This window comes from Berkeleyomyces rouxiae (assembly GCF_048999995.1).
Source record: "Berkeleyomyces rouxiae strain 22BRR77 chromosome Unknown BrBRR77_ptg000003l, whole genome shotgun sequence".
NCBI classification, from domain to species: Eukaryota; Fungi; Ascomycota; class Sordariomycetes; order Microascales; family Ceratocystidaceae; genus Berkeleyomyces; species Berkeleyomyces rouxiae.
In genome coordinates, this window is record NW_027396493.1 from 99,921 (window position 1) to 115,845 (window position 15,925).

At 51.7% G+C, this 15,925-nt stretch overlaps 5 protein-coding genes across 5 annotated transcripts; 4 read left to right on the forward strand and 1 right to left on the reverse strand.

Moving 5' to 3' along the window:
• Nucleotides 1–645: 645 nt before the first annotated feature.
• On the forward strand, nt 646–2,660 carry BROUX77_003185 (uncharacterized protein; the record flags this gene model as incomplete). The annotated part of the gene is made up of 2 exons (XM_073747808.1): nt 646–776; nt 848–2,660. The coding sequence occupies 2 exons, from the start codon at nt 646–648 to the stop codon at nt 2,658–2,660; spliced, it is 1,944 nt and encodes a 647-aa protein (XP_073605610.1).
• A 296-nt stretch (nt 2,661–2,956) lies between these two features.
• Nucleotides 2,957–5,344, forward strand: BROUX77_003186 (uncharacterized protein; the record flags this gene model as incomplete). The annotated part of the gene is made up of 3 exons (XM_073747809.1): nt 2,957–3,448; nt 3,623–4,833; nt 4,912–5,344. 3 exons carry the CDS (start codon nt 2,957–2,959, stop codon nt 5,342–5,344), a joined length of 2,136 nt encoding a protein of 711 aa, XP_073605611.1.
• A 2,387-nt stretch (nt 5,345–7,731) lies between these two features.
• Nucleotides 7,732–9,713, forward strand: BROUX77_003187 (uncharacterized protein; the record flags this gene model as incomplete). The annotated part of the gene is made up of 6 exons (XM_073747810.1): nt 7,732–7,873; nt 7,932–7,963; nt 8,018–8,557; nt 8,626–8,855; nt 8,936–9,014; nt 9,093–9,713. 6 exons carry the CDS (start codon nt 7,732–7,734, stop codon nt 9,711–9,713), a joined length of 1,644 nt encoding a protein of 547 aa, XP_073605612.1.
• Nucleotides 9,714–10,199: 486 nt separating this feature from the next.
• Nucleotides 10,200–12,732, forward strand: BROUX77_003188 (uncharacterized protein; the record flags this gene model as incomplete). Its single annotated transcript, XM_073747812.1, has 2 exons — nt 10,200–11,665; nt 11,733–12,732. The coding sequence occupies 2 exons, from the start codon at nt 10,200–10,202 to the stop codon at nt 12,730–12,732; spliced, it is 2,466 nt and encodes an 821-aa protein (XP_073605613.1).
• A 931-nt stretch (nt 12,733–13,663) lies between these two features.
• On the reverse strand, nt 13,664–15,314 carry BROUX77_003189 (uncharacterized protein; the record flags this gene model as incomplete). The annotated part of the gene is made up of 2 exons (XM_073747813.1): nt 13,664–15,166; nt 15,264–15,314. The coding sequence occupies 2 exons, from the start codon at nt 15,312–15,314 to the stop codon at nt 13,664–13,666; spliced, it is 1,554 nt and encodes a 517-aa protein (XP_073605614.1).
• Nucleotides 15,315–15,925: the final 611 nt, after the last annotated feature.

The window sequence follows — 15,925 nt, forward strand, 5'->3', positions numbered from 1 at the left end:
GAGGATCCAGCAGGGTTGGGATGAACAAGGGTTAATAGCTTGTATAGGGTTAGAGAACATGCCGGTTGCATTCTAGCGTTCTAGCATCCTCCGCTAAGGTTCAGGGCCCTTCTCAATCGGGTGTCTTTGTGCCGATGATGATTGGTCGGGGGTCCGCTTTTTGGTGCGAAGATTTGAGCAAGTTTGACAGGGGCCTGAGCGGGGCTCTTAGTCAGCGGCTCACGCAAAAAAAAGAAGCTTAAACGAGACCGTCTTGAGGGCCGCGACGCAGGCTATCAGAGCGCTGTAAAGGACAAAGCTTCTTGAAGCTATGGCAAAACTGCACAAAGACACTTTCGATTCGGCTGTGGAAGAGAGTGCCGACAGACCCATCAAACGAGGTAATTGTTTGCATGGGCAGTGGCTGGCTACTGCGGAGTTCGTCTGAAGGTCCTGCTGTCATTGTCATTACCGTGATACTGCATCACTTGGTTTCCTGGTCTTTGCTTGTGCGCTTCATTTTATTCCTTTAAACTCCTACGACAGATATTTTTCATTTACGGACCTCCTGGTGACTGCCGAACCCCCCTTTTGACTCCACGTCTGCCTGAGTCTCGACTCTGACCGCACGCCTCTCCGGCCGCTCACTTCCCCCAATCGCCTATCATGGATATGGGAATGTCCATGTTCCGCGATGATAACATGAAGATTGCGCGAATCTTCTGGTACATCATCGCCGCCTTTGTTGGTGCCACTCTAGTTTCTCGCATTTTCAAGGAGTTGGATGCGCGCAGTCGGTAAGTCTCAAGCTGCTACTCTGCCCGTCGACCTCTCCCCATACTGACTACCCCTCCTTGCGTTTGTCTAGACTTAAGCGATGCTCCGCAGACTCCTGTCCGCCGACTGCTAGCCGGCCCTCTGGTCGCCTCTTCTCCTACTGGGCCACCTTCACTGCTATCATGCGCGAAATGCGCCACCCGACTTTCCACCTCAAATCACAACTCTTTTCTTGGCTTTCGCCGCCGCCTCTGGGCCGCTGTATTGTCATATGCGCATACTGGCTCGTTGTTTTCCTCATGGCTACAGAAGATGCTGTTGCTGATGACGTGTACTACTGGGAGCGCATTGGCTACCGCAATGCTTGGGTGACGACCACCCAGCTGCCTCTCGTTTACCTTTTGGCTAACAAAACCAATCCACTTGGTCTGCTACTTGGTGTAGGCCATGAGCGCATCAACTGGTTTCATCGCTGGGTCGCGCGCACTATGCTCATCACTGCCACTCTACACGGATTCTTTTTTTATGCTGAGTGGGACCGCGCCGGATTTGTGAAGATCCAGCTTGAGACCATGCCCATGGTCAAGTATGGTTTTGGCGCCTGGGCTCTTATGGCCTGGAACGTCATTACCACCATCGCTCCCTTGCGCAGCTTAGCCTACGAGACTTTTGTGGTCCAGCACGTAGCTAGCAGCATTGCGCTGTTGTGGTGTGTCTACAAACACATTCCCCCCAATGCCCGTTACAATCTGTGGTGGTGCATTGGTATCTGGTCGTTTGATCGCTTTGCGCGAGTGGTTGTCTATGTTTTCCAAAATACTCGGTTCACCACCATCAAGCGCACTGGATGCAATGGAAAACGTCGCTTTGGACACGATGCCTCTGCCGTTGCTGTGGGCGATTCAACCACAATCCTGACCCTCAAGAGTGTTCACTCATCCTGGACCCCCGGACAGTACGTTTACCTCTGGATTCCGTCCTTGGGACCGTTTGAAACCCACCCTTACACCGTGGCAGCGGCCCACCGCGTGCCAGGTGTTTGCACCTGCAATAGTGTTCAGCTCGTGATTCGAAAGCACAACGGCTTCTCCAAGCGGCTACATAATGCAGCAGTAAAGGCAAAGGAGCAGGATCCGAATGGACATGCCAGCTTTGTTGCCTACATCGCGGGTCCATATGGTGCCCCTCCACGATGGGATATCTACGAGAACCTGGTACTAGTATCGGCATCGACCGGCGCCTCATTCACTTTACCTATTCTTGAGGCTATTGTTGAGTCTAAGCGACGCAAGGTCCCATCTTGCACTCGGCGCGTTGATTTTATTTTGACGGCCCGGAATGGTGAGGAGGTGGATTGGTACATTCACCGCCTACGTCAAGCCCTTAGTCAAAGTCGTGATCTTGCAAACTTTGAATTGAACGTTCATGTGGCCAAGACCGGCAGTGCTAGTGGGAAACGGCAGCATGTCGGTAACACTGAAACTCTCGACAAGGTATTAGAGGCTGAGTCAGGATCAGAGTCAAACACTGGCGATAGCGAAAAGCAACATGAAAAACACACCCACCCGCTCACACCCATAGAAACACCAGTCCAGCGCCGGCGGACAGGCTTGATTGTGGACGACATTGAGAGTGGGGCTAACTGCTGCCAGGCCAGCAACCCAATTGTGATGGCACCTGAGGAAGATGTCGTCAAGGAATACGACTCACGACTGGATATTGCCGCGCTCATTCGCGCCTCTGTTGAAGTGGCTCATGGCGAGACTAGTGTGGTGGCATGTGGTGGGCGGGCGTTGACGTCTCGGGTCCGGAATTCTGTGGCTAGCTTGTCAGACGAAAGAGCGGTACACAAGGGCACGGGGGCCCAGGGAATCCATTTGTATGCCGAGGAATATAGCTTTTAGGAATGTCTAGTTATGTAAAAATAATCGTAGTTTTCAGGTACAAGTGGTGTTGTATATAATAGTCAGAAGAATATCAAGAACATCGCTGAAAACCCCACGGCCCATCTGCCCCTCCACAGTCCAGGTTTATCCGATGCTTACCCGACCGATTACTTGAGGCTGATCGGCTACTTTACCGTTGCACTATCGCGCTTGCGTGTGACTCACCATACAACCCTGTTAAGCTGGGCTCTACATCTCCCACACCATTTTTTCCACCGGCTTTGTTGCTAACCTTGTGACGCATTAAAATTCAAATGTTTGGCGGGGCTTCACGACTTTCTGCTGCCTCATCACCATTGCTTAGCTCTTTGTTAGTCTTTCGCCCCCTTTCGCGGTCTCCCAGCTCATTTCTTCGCTTCTCCTCCAAGCCCGCCCGCCCTTTAGTCCGCGTCTCGGCCTTGCCCCTCCATCACTGCACCTCGCTCCGCCCATTTTCCGCCACCCCGCGATTTTCTTTTGACGGTAAAATGGTCGCCGTCGATCAGCTGTCCGGCCTTCTGGCCAAGCTGCCCATCAGCGAGCTCGAAAGCTACCCCAACTGGTTCCCCGCCGAGAACCCCATCGATGTCTACCGTTCGCACATCACCGGCCTGCTGCACGAAGTCAGTGGCGTTGATAAGAAGATTATTTACCCGGCGCTGCAGTGGACGACTGGCCTGGATAAGGGTGATCTGCTGGTGGCTGTTCCTGCTCTGCGCGTCAAGGGCAAGAAGCCGGTTGAGCTTGCTGAGGAGTGGGCTTCAAAGGTGCGTAGTTAATTGCGTAGTGTGTGTGTGTGTGTGTTTCTACGCAGGCGTTTAAGTGCTTGCATAAAAGTGACAGGGCATCAGTATGCAGATGGATGGCTGTTGACCGGCTGATACTGGAGCCTTGCATCTCTAATAGCAATCGCATGCTAACTTACATCTTCTTTGTCGCAGTTCCCCGAGTCCCCTCTCGTCGAAAAGCCCATTGCCTTCAACCACTTCCTGCAGTTCTTCTTTAAGCCCGGACCTTTGATTAAGTTGGTGCTTCCCATGATCCAGGGTCGTGGCGCCGAGTATGGCCAGAACACCAAGCTGGGTTTGAGGAACGTTGAGGATGAGTCGCAGGGCCGCAAGCGCATCATTGTCGAGTTCTCCTCACCCAACATTGCTAAGCCTTTCCACGCTGGCCATCTCCGCTCCACCATCATCGGTGGTTTCTTGGGCAACCTGTACGCTGGCGCCGGTTGGGACGTCACTCGTATGAACTACCTGGGTGACTGGGGTAAGCAGTACGGTCTGTTGGCTCTGGGCTTTGAAAAGTATGGTGATGAGGAGGCTCTCAAAGCCGATCCCATCAACCACCTGTACCAGATCTACGTCAAGATCAACGCCGACAAGACTGCCGAAGATAAGCAGATTGCCGACCTGACTGCGGTTGGAAAGACTGAGGAGGCCGCCAAGTTGAAGGAGGAGGGTACTGATGAGCAGGCCCGCAAGTACTTCAAGCTGATGTCTGATGGTGATGCTACCGCCCTGGCCCAATGGCAGCGCTTCCGTGACATGTCCATTGTCCGCTACAAGGAGACTTATGCTCGCCTGAACATTGCTTTTGACGAATTCTCTGGTGAGAGTCAGGTGAAGCAGGAGGCCATGGAGGAGGCTGCCAATACCCTTATTGAAAAGGGTATTGCCGAGGAGTCTGAAAAGGCTCTCATCATTGATTTCACCAAGCACGTTGCTGGAAAGGCTGGCAAGTCTCTCGAGAAGCCCATCATTCGCAAGCGCGATGGCACCGCGCTATACCTGACCCGTGATATCAGTGAGCTGCTGCGCCGTCACGACCAGTACAACTTTGACCAGATGATTTACGTCGTGGCCTCGGCCCAAGACCTGCATTTGAAGCAGCTGTTCAAGATTATTGAGCTCATGGGCTACACCGAGATCGCCAAGAAGGTGCAGCACGTCAACTTTGGTCTTGTCCTTGGTATGAGCACTCGCAAGGGAACCGTTGTTTTCCTGGATGACATTCTGCGTGAGGTTGGAGACCACATGCATGAGGTCATGAAGAAGAACGAGGACAAGTACAAGCAGGTTGAGAACCCCAAGGCTACTGCCGACATTCTGGGTATTAGCAGTGTCATGGTCCAGGACATGACCGGCAAGAGGTGAGTTTTTATCTTCCAGTGCTGATGCAATGACAAGCAATTAGTCTAAGACGCCGTACTAACCTTGTTCTTACCTAGAATAAACAACTACGAGTTCGACATGGAGGCTATGACTTCATTCGAGGGTGACACGGGCCCGTACCTTCAGTACGCCCATGCCCGTCTGGCCTCAATTGGCCGCAAGGCCCGTGCCGCCGCCGAGGTTTCCGATGCCGAGGTTGCCTCTGCCAACTGGGAACTGCTATCCGAGCCACATGCCATCAACCTGGTCCGTCTTCTAGGCCAGTATCCTGACGTGTTTATTAACACCATAAAGACCCTTGAGCCCACGACTGTTCTTACGTACCTGTTCAAGATGACCCACGTGCTCAGCTCCAGTTATGATGTTCTACGTGTGGTTGGCTCTGAGAAGGAGCTCTTAGTAGCGCGTTTGGCGCTGTACGAGTCGGCTAAGCAGGTTTTGGGCAACGGTATGCGTCTGCTTGGTCTGTCTCCCGTCGAGCGCATGTAGAATGGGAAGGTAAAATGTTGAGGATGTATGTCTTTTTTTTTCTTTTTCTTGAGAGATGTGAAAAGGAAGCAGCATGGGTTGGGAATATTGTCCAGGACTTAAAACGGATGATGAAAGAAGGCCTGTATACTATCAGAGAGTAGACATGAACTCTGGCATAGAGGGGGAAAACTGCTGGATACAATTGGTGTCATCCTGGGTGTCTAGGGAGTTAAATACAAAAAAATCTTAATCTAAAATGAGTCTGCAATCGGAGGTTTTCTCGTTCAGTGCACACACATTATGAAAAGAAGACCCTTTCTTCCCACCTCGCCCTACCATTCCCGCTGGTTTCGAGTTGCTTTCCTTTTTTGTCCGTAGGAGCGACTGAGTGTATTACCTACAGCTGGCTGCAGATGATTACAGTAACAAAGGATCCTTGACAGGGAATATTCATGTACGGATGTACAGATGCGTTCCATGTAACTACAATTATGTGAATTGTGACACAGCAAGTACCACAGGTTTGAGTTGGTGGCAGAGAGTGCGAAAGCTTGTGAAGAAAAGACGCGAAAGGGGAGCGGGAAGAGAGAAGAGAGAGAGAAGCCGAAACCAAAGCCGAGAAAACAGGGAAAAAAGAAGGTGGGCAAAAGAGAAAGAGACAAATCATACTTGCGTCTATAGTAAGGCTAAGTTCCCAAGTCTACGGAGCTAAATCCTAAGCAGACATCGGTAGCGTCTAGTCTCCTCCTACAGTCCATAAGCAGCTGTCGGCAACAAACTTTGTGCACAAGTACCAACCCTAAAATGGAGGCTGGGGCAAGAGAAAGCGGGGAAGCTAAGTCCCCGCGATGACGTTTTGTTAGTGTTGTTTCCATGCTGGCTATGTTCCTTTTGGCCAGTGTAACTTTACGCTTGTATTCCGGCACCATGTCATGACGCCACCGAAATTGCCAATGGCGTGTGACAATACCGGCGCTTGTGGTCTTGGCTGCTGAACAAGGTGCGACACTTGCACTCAAGCCTAGCCTCAGACAAATGATTTAGTCATCTGCGTCAGAGAAGTCCAAGTAGCATACAAGTGCACACATAGATACATCAGAAGTCAAAAGTGATGGATGGCTCGCTAAGTTGGTAGCTGCGCACAAGCCGAGACGTCAGCGAGAACCTAAAAAAACAAGAGATTTAGGGCTACCCGATGAGGGGGCGAGGGCCGGGATGATGGGAGAGAGAGGGTGAGGGAATGGTGGTAGGCAGACTGTTTATTGTCTTTACTTATTTTTGGGACTCTGCACCACTTCTTGTATTTACAATCACAAGTCTTAGACACAAAGAGAGCGGCTCCTGGCATAAACCCCCTTTACAACCAGCACAGGCACACATATACACACACATAACTACACATAACTACACATGTATGTACCCCAAAGACTAAGAACCAAGAGCCAAGCGGTGACACCCCCCACGGACTTCTCGAAAGAGGTCTCAAGTGGGGCCGAATTGGGAGCCCCCCGGATAAAGTCGCGCCCCCCCTCCCCCCCCACAAAAACGAAGGTCTAAAAGTATTTACCAGCTCTGGTGGGGCATCTGCCTTCCTGCTTCCTTTCCCCCCCCATAGTAATTGCACATTGTGCACGAACTGGCCACAGCCAGAGGCCTGTATAGCACAGTCGTCGCATTGCGTCAGTTGAGCGTGGCAGAGTAGATAAACAACGTAACTACAGCCAAGTCCGACGCTCACTACAAATGAAAAGGCCAAGTGCAAGTCCACAAGTCCGCCACGGAATGGCCAATGCAGAGCCACAACAGCTACAGCTACCAGGTTTTCTTTTTTAGCTGGGGCTCAAGAGGGAAGGCGCGCCGTGCATATGATTGTCGGCCGTCGTAGCGTTCTTGCTTCTTGCTGTTTTCTGGTGGCGTTCCACCCCACCCCCCCCCTCCCCCTTTCTCCGTCTTCATACTTCTTAGTGGCAGACGATTCGGGCCGGGCCACTAAAATCCGGTGAAAGAGTAGAGTAGCTGCCTGCCCGGAATGGGTGCAAACAGCCACTCGAGTACCGAGTCCAACTGTACCTAGCACTTTCCACTCTCCACTTGCCCAGACAGAGACAGAGTGGAGAGGGCGCGTTATGAAGATTTGGGATCATACAAATACAGGTAGATTGTCTCTTTCCATCCGTCTGGAATCTTTCTTCTGTTCTTCTGAGCCATCTACCTAGTGTAGCAGAGAAATTTGTCCTGGCCTTTAGATGCTGTGAACTCTCTTCATTTCGTTCCCTTTCCCCTTTTTTCCTTCACCCCCAGGAGCTCGGAGTACACCTGTACTCTGCTTCATCTACTTCGTCTTTCCTTTTTAATTATTTTTTACTTTCGAATCCCAGACTCCTCGGTCGACATTTATACTCACGATGGATGCCAAAAGCACTCCCAGCCTCTCCAAGGTTCCGTCCGGCTCGTTGGTTACGGGCTCTAGAGCTGGTTCGTCGAACGGATCTGAACCTCGGGACGAGACACAACGCCAGCTGAAGTCGCGACACATCCAGCTTATCGGTACATCAAGATTCCATCTATTCTCCACGGGCAACTATTGCTAATCATCTACAAACAGGTATCGGAGGTACCATTGGAACTGCGCTCTATGTAAGTCTTTTCACTTCCCTTCCTATTCCGATATATCTGTATTGACTTCATCAGGTCCAAATCGGTAAAGGTCTCATTGCCGGCGGCCCTGCTTCCCTCTTCATTGCTTTCTCTGTCTGGTGCACTTTCATCTTGGCTGTTACCATCTGCATGGCTGAAATGGTAACCTACCTCCCGATCTCCTCCCCCTTTGTACGCTTCGCCGGTCGCTATCTCGACGAGGCATTTGGTTTTGCTGCCGGCTGGAACTTCTTTATTTTTGAAGCTGCCCTAGTCCCCTTCGAAATCGTAGCCTGCAACATCATCATTACCTACTGGACCGACGCGATTCCCACGGCTGTCATCATATGCACCATCCTAGTTCTATACGGCGCCATCAACGTCTTGGCTGTCCAGTTCTATGGTGAGATCGAATTCTGGGCTGCACTGGGTAAGATGCTGCTGATCATTGGCCTCATTATCTTTACGGTTTTCGTCATGCTGGGTGCCAACCCATTGGGTGATCGCTTCGGATTCCGCTACTGGAAGGACCCAGGCGCCTTTGCCGAGTCATTCTACACTGGCAGCTTGGGCAAGTTCCTAGGCTTTATGCAGGTACGTGACGCCAACAAACAATCCATAACCATGAATCAGCACCGTGAAACTAAATTATGCGAATCTAGTGCTTGGTCCAAGCCTCCTTCTCGATTGCCGGCCCCGAATACGTCTCCATGTCCGCAGCTGAGGCCGTCAACCCGCGCAAGGTGATGCCGCGTGCCTTCAACGCCGTCTTCTACCGCCTGACTGCATTCTTCGTTCTCGGCTCGCTGGCTGTCGGTATTCTGGTTCCGTACGATGACGCCACGCTTATTGATGCATTCAGCAAGGGCGAGCCTGGTGCCGCTGCCTCTCCGTGAGTTTAGTCCCAAAACTGGAATTCATGGAATCCCTGTACCCTAGTGAACCCTAGATTCGACTAACACTGGATGTCAGTTATGTTGTGGCGATGGCACGACTCAAAATTGGAGTTCTGCCCCACGTCGTCAATGCTCTTGTTCTGACTGCGGCCTTTGTAAGTTTGATTCTTGATGGCAATGTCTTAAAGCCACGGCCAATCAAAGTGTATGAAAACTAACTGTCTCTCTCCCAGAGCGCTGGTAACAGTTATGTGTACTGCGCCTCGCGCTCGCTCTACGGCTTGGTACTTGAACGCAAGGCCCCACAGATCCTCAACATGTGCACCAAGGCGGGCTGCCCGCTCTACTGCGTCTTTGTGGTACTGGTTATCTCGTTACTGAGCTTTCTACAGCTCAGCGAGAACTCGGCCAAGGTCCTGTCGTGGTTTGTGTCGCTGGTGACGGCGTCCCAGATGATCAACTTCTGCGTCATGTGCTCGGCATACTTGGGCTTCTTCTATGCCATGCGCAGCCAGGGTATATCCCGCGACACGCTGCCGTACAAAGGCATTCTCCAGCCGTATGCTGCCTGGTATGGACTGGTCGGCACCTTCACGATGACCTTTGTTGGCGGCTATGCCGTCTTCCTACCCGGCAACTGGGACATTCCCACATTCCTCTTCTCTTACACCATGGTTATGGTGGTGCCGGTCATGTTTGTTGTCTGGAAGTTGCTCAAGGGTACTACGTGGAGACGTCGGGAGGACGTGGATTTGATTTCCGGCGTGGAGGAGGTTGAAGAGTACACGATGAACTACGTGGAAGAGAAGGAAACTGACTGGTACAACCGGATCTTAGACAAGATATTCGGTTAGTGGGGGCAAAATTTTGGGATACAAACGGGAAAACGGAACTAAAAAAGCGTTCATGATTGAGTTTTTCGGATAAGAACGGGGGTTGTGATGTAACTAACTAGTTATAAGAAGATGTATCTAAGTATGACATATAACCCTATGATAGCAAAACCCTAACCTTTGAGCAAAAAAGCCATCCAATCCCTGGATCATCTGGAGCTCCACTATTCCCACGATGTCAATTCTTGCTTATCCGTTGACATTATTTTTTTATATTTATTTTGCTCTTTTTTATCTCCAAGTTTTTGTGTTTTTCATTCCCTGGTTTCGGCGGCTTGCTTTTGATATTATTTTTGCTTCCGAAAATTTCTTGATGTTTCTAGAATATAAATAAAGTTTTTCTTTCTGTTGTTCTTCTAGTCGGTCTTTTTTTTCTGTTTCACCTGCGCCTTATCTTGCCTATCTTTCTGTATCACTTCCGGCGGTTTGCTGATCTCTCCTCGCGCCATGCCGCCTCCTGCCGAAGCGGAATCAGAAGAGCGGCCGTACCGCTCTCATCTACGACCGGCCTGCCACCAGTGTCGCCGGCGCAAGTCGCGGTGCAAGATCGAGGCTGGTTCGGCAGTCTGCCTAATGTGCCGCGTTCACAACACCGAGTGTGCGTTCCCGCCTTTGGCTAGCGCAACGCCATCGCGCATACGAAAGCAGAATGCGCGCAAGAACAGCCAGCCGCCGCTACCGCAGCCCTCGGTTACCTCTGCCACTGAGACGCCCGGCCTGGCACCCACGTCAAGATCCGGGACTGCGGCAGGGACAATGGCTCAGGATCGTGCTGCGCACAACCCTAATGACGACAACGAGAATGACGACGCTATGGGCCGGCGGCCAGAGCTTCAAATGCAGCAGTCGCAAGGCCGGCCTCATGCACAGGCGCCCATGTTGTTGCCCGCGCGGGTGTTGCCGCCACCGCCGCCGCCAGCCACTTCACAGGGCCTCTCGCTGGGGCCGGGCCCAATACAAGACCAGTCATCGTCGCCCCATGAATCGCGCCGTAGCTTTCCAGCTAATTCGCGGCCGCGCAAAAGCCTTCCGGATCTGAATACAACGCCGGCTGCCACGGTGCCGCCACATGGCGATCTTTTGGGTTCAAGGCATGGGACTACCCCTCCAATAGGCCATGAACCACCGCCACAAGCGCCACAAGGGCCGCTAACTGGACTCACCAACTCCTCGTCAGAAATGAGCAAGCAGACGTCACTGCTGCTTGAGGATGAGGATGGTGGGAATGCGCACATCATTGGACCCGATGTTACGCGCGACAGCCAGGTGCTGTCTGATTATCTGGCCATGATGCATCCCAGCACAGGAATTATGCGTGTCATCAAGCCGCAGTCTAACTCGCAGGCTGGGCCTGTGATTTTTGCCCGCGTCAAAAAACAGCCGCTGGGAATGGTTGTATCTACGTCGCCGTCGGCCAAGAAGCTTAAAATTGTTGAAAAGTTGTTGGAGCCGTGGAACGAACAGCTTCTACGGCTCTTCTTCCGTAAGCAGAACATTTGTCTTCCCATGCTGGACGAGGAGTCTTTTCTTCACCAAGTTCTACATGCCAAGGAGCGCGTATCTCCAGCTTTGATATGCTGCATCTATGCCCAGAGCTTAGCCTACTGGGGTGCCGATCCAGAGCTTGCCAAGCACCATCGGCCTGACTCGCCGTTTCTGTGGAACTTGGCCAGCGAGGCTCTTTTCTCCGAGCTACACCAGAGTCCTGGTATCTCGACCATTGTAGCGCTGGTCTTAAATGTCTGTGGCCGACCAACGTCTAGTATGTTGGGCAACCAGGTGCAGCTTGGCTCAGCAGTTAGTTTGGCACACAGCCTGGGTTTGAACCGAAGTCCCATGAATTGGGACATTGCTGAGAGCGAAAAGGGGCTACGCATGCGTATCTGGTGGGCGCTTAATATTACTGATGGGTGGTGAGTTTGTTTGACATGTAACTGGGCTTTTCTGATATAGTCTTACTAAAGCCGGTTCCCTTTTTAGGTCATCTCTTGGCTACGGCACCCCGCCTCACCTGAAGCGCTCACATAGCGACGTCCCGCCACCTAGCTTAGAGTATCTTGGTATTACAGAAAACTCCTCTCAACGTGACCGCGATGCTATCGAGGTGTTCATGGTGCTATTTAGTCTCACCGAACTGTTGTACCGCTACCTAGATCAAGTCTACAATCTAGACCGAACTCACTCCTTTGCTGCTGGGACCAAAAATAGCGCTGGAAATGCTCCATTCTCTGATATCATGCACGATTTAGAGCGCTGGGTAGATTCGTTGACTGGCAACTGCCGCAAAATCATCATTCGTGGCACTGAACTTGACACACCGGGAGCTGCCAATTTGCGGCTTTCTTATCTCTCTCTACGTTTGCTAACTCAGCGCCTGCAACTTCTCGGCGACCGAGCCGAGTCTGAGTCTGAAGGGGGCATCGCAGCATCTCAAGGTAACGGCGACGCGCGTGGGCGCTACATTGCGTCGCGCCGTACAGCCGAAGATATTGTCCTGTTTGCGCAGGAGCTATCACCTACGCACTTTAGCGACTTCTGGCAACCTGTCAGCACCTTCATCTTTGCGTCGACTGTGACCTTTTTGCTGCGCTGTGCCCTGGAAATTGATGCGCCTGCCACGCCAGCCGGCGCGTCGCTATCACAGTCCTCGTCACTACGCATGGCCCAGGATCTGCTCAAGGCCCTGCGCCACCACCAGGAACATTACAAGTGGGATTTGGCTGATTTCCCGCTGGCTCAACACACCGAAGTGGTAGAGAAGCTGATGAACGGCCACAAGCCGGCGCCTGGGGGCATAGGCGGTCGCCCTAGCACCGAGGACCCGGCCAGTGACGAGATGGTAGTTCCCTTTGGTATTGGGGCCTTTGATTGGCCCAACATGTTCCCTGAGACGACGTTTTTCAACTCGCTGATTCCATCAGGGAACTGGGACCAGATGTTCACCGATCCAAGCTACGCGATGGATATGGGGCAGAGATGATGAAGATGGGAGAAAAAAGTGCGGAACGAGATCCAACATAAAAGCAACTAAATATAGAAGCAAACAAACGGGGTCTTTCTCATTTCAGCTGGTTATCGAGTCCTGTCACACCTTCCCATCGACCTCATTCCCTAAACCGTGAATGCCTTCTTGTCCACTTTAGTCACACTTGCCTTCGTCTCTCCTCACCGTCAACGCCACCTACTTTTTTCACTCAAGCCAAATGAGAAATCGCCGGCTGGTACAGGTGGCGAAAAGCACTGGACCTGCCCTCTGTGATAACTTCCGGCTCCGAACGATACGTAATCAAAGAAAAGTTTGCACAGCTAAATTCTCCGGGTTATCGACCCATTATCAGTATCCAAGTATCATCGAACTAGTTTTCGGATACATCTTCAAACCTTCTCGTCCTACACTTGGCCGAACTGTGCTTTCACTTACTCAGTTACATTTGTAACTTTGTACTCACGAGGTTCACCTACTCCGCGAAAAGGATTGTCCCAGGGATGCAGGGATAAGAAAAACGTGGAGTCTAAGAATAAGGTTCTTAGTCTATGGAGCTCTGGAAAACTGGGCTGCATGTAACTTTACTATGAATGGCTTTGCTGCGAGTAACTTTGCGTCACGACTAAGAGTGATGTGTTGATTAGAGGTGCATACACTTATGATTGTGTAGTTTTGAATCTATGAATCTGGTCTTGGTAGCCGCTGTAGCTTTCTCAATGAATACCATACTGCGCCTGACCTTGTCCTCCTCTCGAAACACTAGTTATCACCATGCCAATACATGCAAACATATGCACCAAGACACCATATTCACAATTTCTTCATAGTTATAATTAGTTAGAATGTCATTACTACATTTATCGTCACAAGACATATATATATATATATACATTCAAATACAAACTGAAAAGTACGCCCAGGCGTCTTAGAACATGGGCTTCAGATCCGCTGCTATAGCGAACTCAGCAGCAGTCTTCTCCCGGATCTCATCCACCGTCACGCCCTCGGCAATTTCCACCAGCGTAAGCCCCGTAGCGTTATCAACATCAAACACTGCCAGATCGGTGATGATCCGCTTGACACACTGTCGGCCCGTCAGCGGGAATTTGCACTGCGGCAGAATCTTAGGTTGGCCCTTCTTATCTACATGCTCCATGGTGACTACTACCCGAGTGTGGTCCGGGTTGCTGACAAGGTCGATGGCTCCGCCAAACCCTTTGATCTTTCCCGGCACCATCCAGTTTGCTAAGTCGCCAGTAGCGCTGACCTGCATAGCTCCTAGCATGGTCAGATCAATACGGCCGGCACGAATCATGCCGAAGCTCTCGTCGCTGCCAAAGACGGCTGCACCGGGCTTGAGTGTGACAATCTCCTTGGCTGCATTGATCAGATCGGCATCTTGTTCTCCACGGCGAGGGAAATCGCCAAAGCCAATAATACCGTTTTCCGAGTGCAGCCGCACCTCGGTATCCGACGAGATGTAACCCGGAGCCAAGGTGGGTATTCCTATGCCCAGGTTGACATGCATACCGTTCTGGAACTCACGTGCCGCCCGTCTTGCAATGATATCTCGCTTGCTCTCAGGCTCAGGCTCATTATTGGCTCCATTCTTGTCGTCTTCTTCACGTCTAAAAGTCAGCCGCTCAATCTTCTTCTCACGAGGGTCTGTGGTTCCCTCGCTCTGAACCACCCGGTCGACGTAGATACCAGCCAAGTGCACGGCATCAGCCGGAATCTCACCCGGTTCCACAATCTCCTCAGCCTCGACAATGGTCAGCCGTGCGTTGGCACCCATGGCGCGGTTAAAGTTTTGCGCCGTCAGACGGAATGTGCAGTTTCCGAGTCGATCGGCCTTGTGCGCCTTGACCAGCGCTACGTCGGCGAAGATACTCTCTTCAAGAACGTACTTGCGCCCGCCAAAGATCTCAGTGCGCTTTGATATCGAGTAGCGCTCCGGTACGCCGTCAGGAGTGTGTGTAACGGGCAGCTCGCCAGTCTCAACTACTGTGCCGACACCAGCCGGCGTATAGAAGGCGGGAATGCCGCGAGCGCCAGCGGCACAGCGCTCAGCCAATGTTCCTTGGGGGTTGAGCTCTAGCTCGATTTGACCCGTTAAGTAGGCAGTCTCAAAGGTTTTGTTGGCGCCGATGTATGATGATATCATCTTGCTGATTTGTCGTGAGCGGATTAAAGATGAGAGGCCATCGGTGTCAGTCCCAGCATTGTTAGAGACCACCGTCAGACCCTTTATTTCAGGGCTTTTCTCAATAGCATCAATGAGTGTGTTGGGCACGCCGCATAGGCCAAAGCCGCCACAAAGGACGGTAGAAGATGGAGATATATCTTGTATAGCGGCGAGAGGAGAATCGACGACTTTGTTGATGCGCAGAACAGCCGTCGAGACTGAAAAGCAGCGGACAAGGGCAGGCTAATGAAGCAAAGATGTTAGACTGATAGTGCGCCAGAGGCCAGAGCAGTTTGGGAAGGGCTGGGCTGGAGTTTTGAGGAGGAGGAGCTCTACTTACGCCAGTCCGCAGTGTCGCCACTCGACGCAGTCGATTAAATATCAAGGACATATTTGTGAAATCAGAGGCTCAAAGTGTAAAACCAGACAAGCACCAGAACGAAAAGGTCGCAGCAAAAAAAAAGAGAAAAGAAATGAATGAATGACAGCAGCAATTAATACTTGTCCTCGGGTCCAGGGCAAACGGAAGGCACGAAAACACGGCTATAGCAACTACTCCGGGACTCGGTATCGTACCTACTTTGAATGGTAACAAGTCACCCTGTTCTCTTGGGTAGTTAGTTGCCGCATTATTTATCCGCCAGCGGTAGGGTAGTTTCTTTTTCCGTCGAGCCAATTTCTTAGCTCTTTGCTCCTTTGCACTGTCGCAGCCTTTGTTTCTGGTCCCTACACCCAAAAATCAAGGAAGCCTTGGCCCACATGACTGGCAACAATATGGGGCCCCGCCATGCCATGACGGACGGCCAGAGCGGGGTGGTAGCGCAGTTGGGACAATCCTCGCAGACTTGCGACGTTGATCAAGCCTCCAAAAGGCAAAAGGTGGGGCCTGGTCCCTACAGCACGAGCACAGGGGCGGCAAGACAGGCGGCAGTTGCTTTTTCCAGGGTGTCGTGTTGTCATCGGGTAAACGGTTAACCGACTGAAGGTAGTTGCGCAGACAGC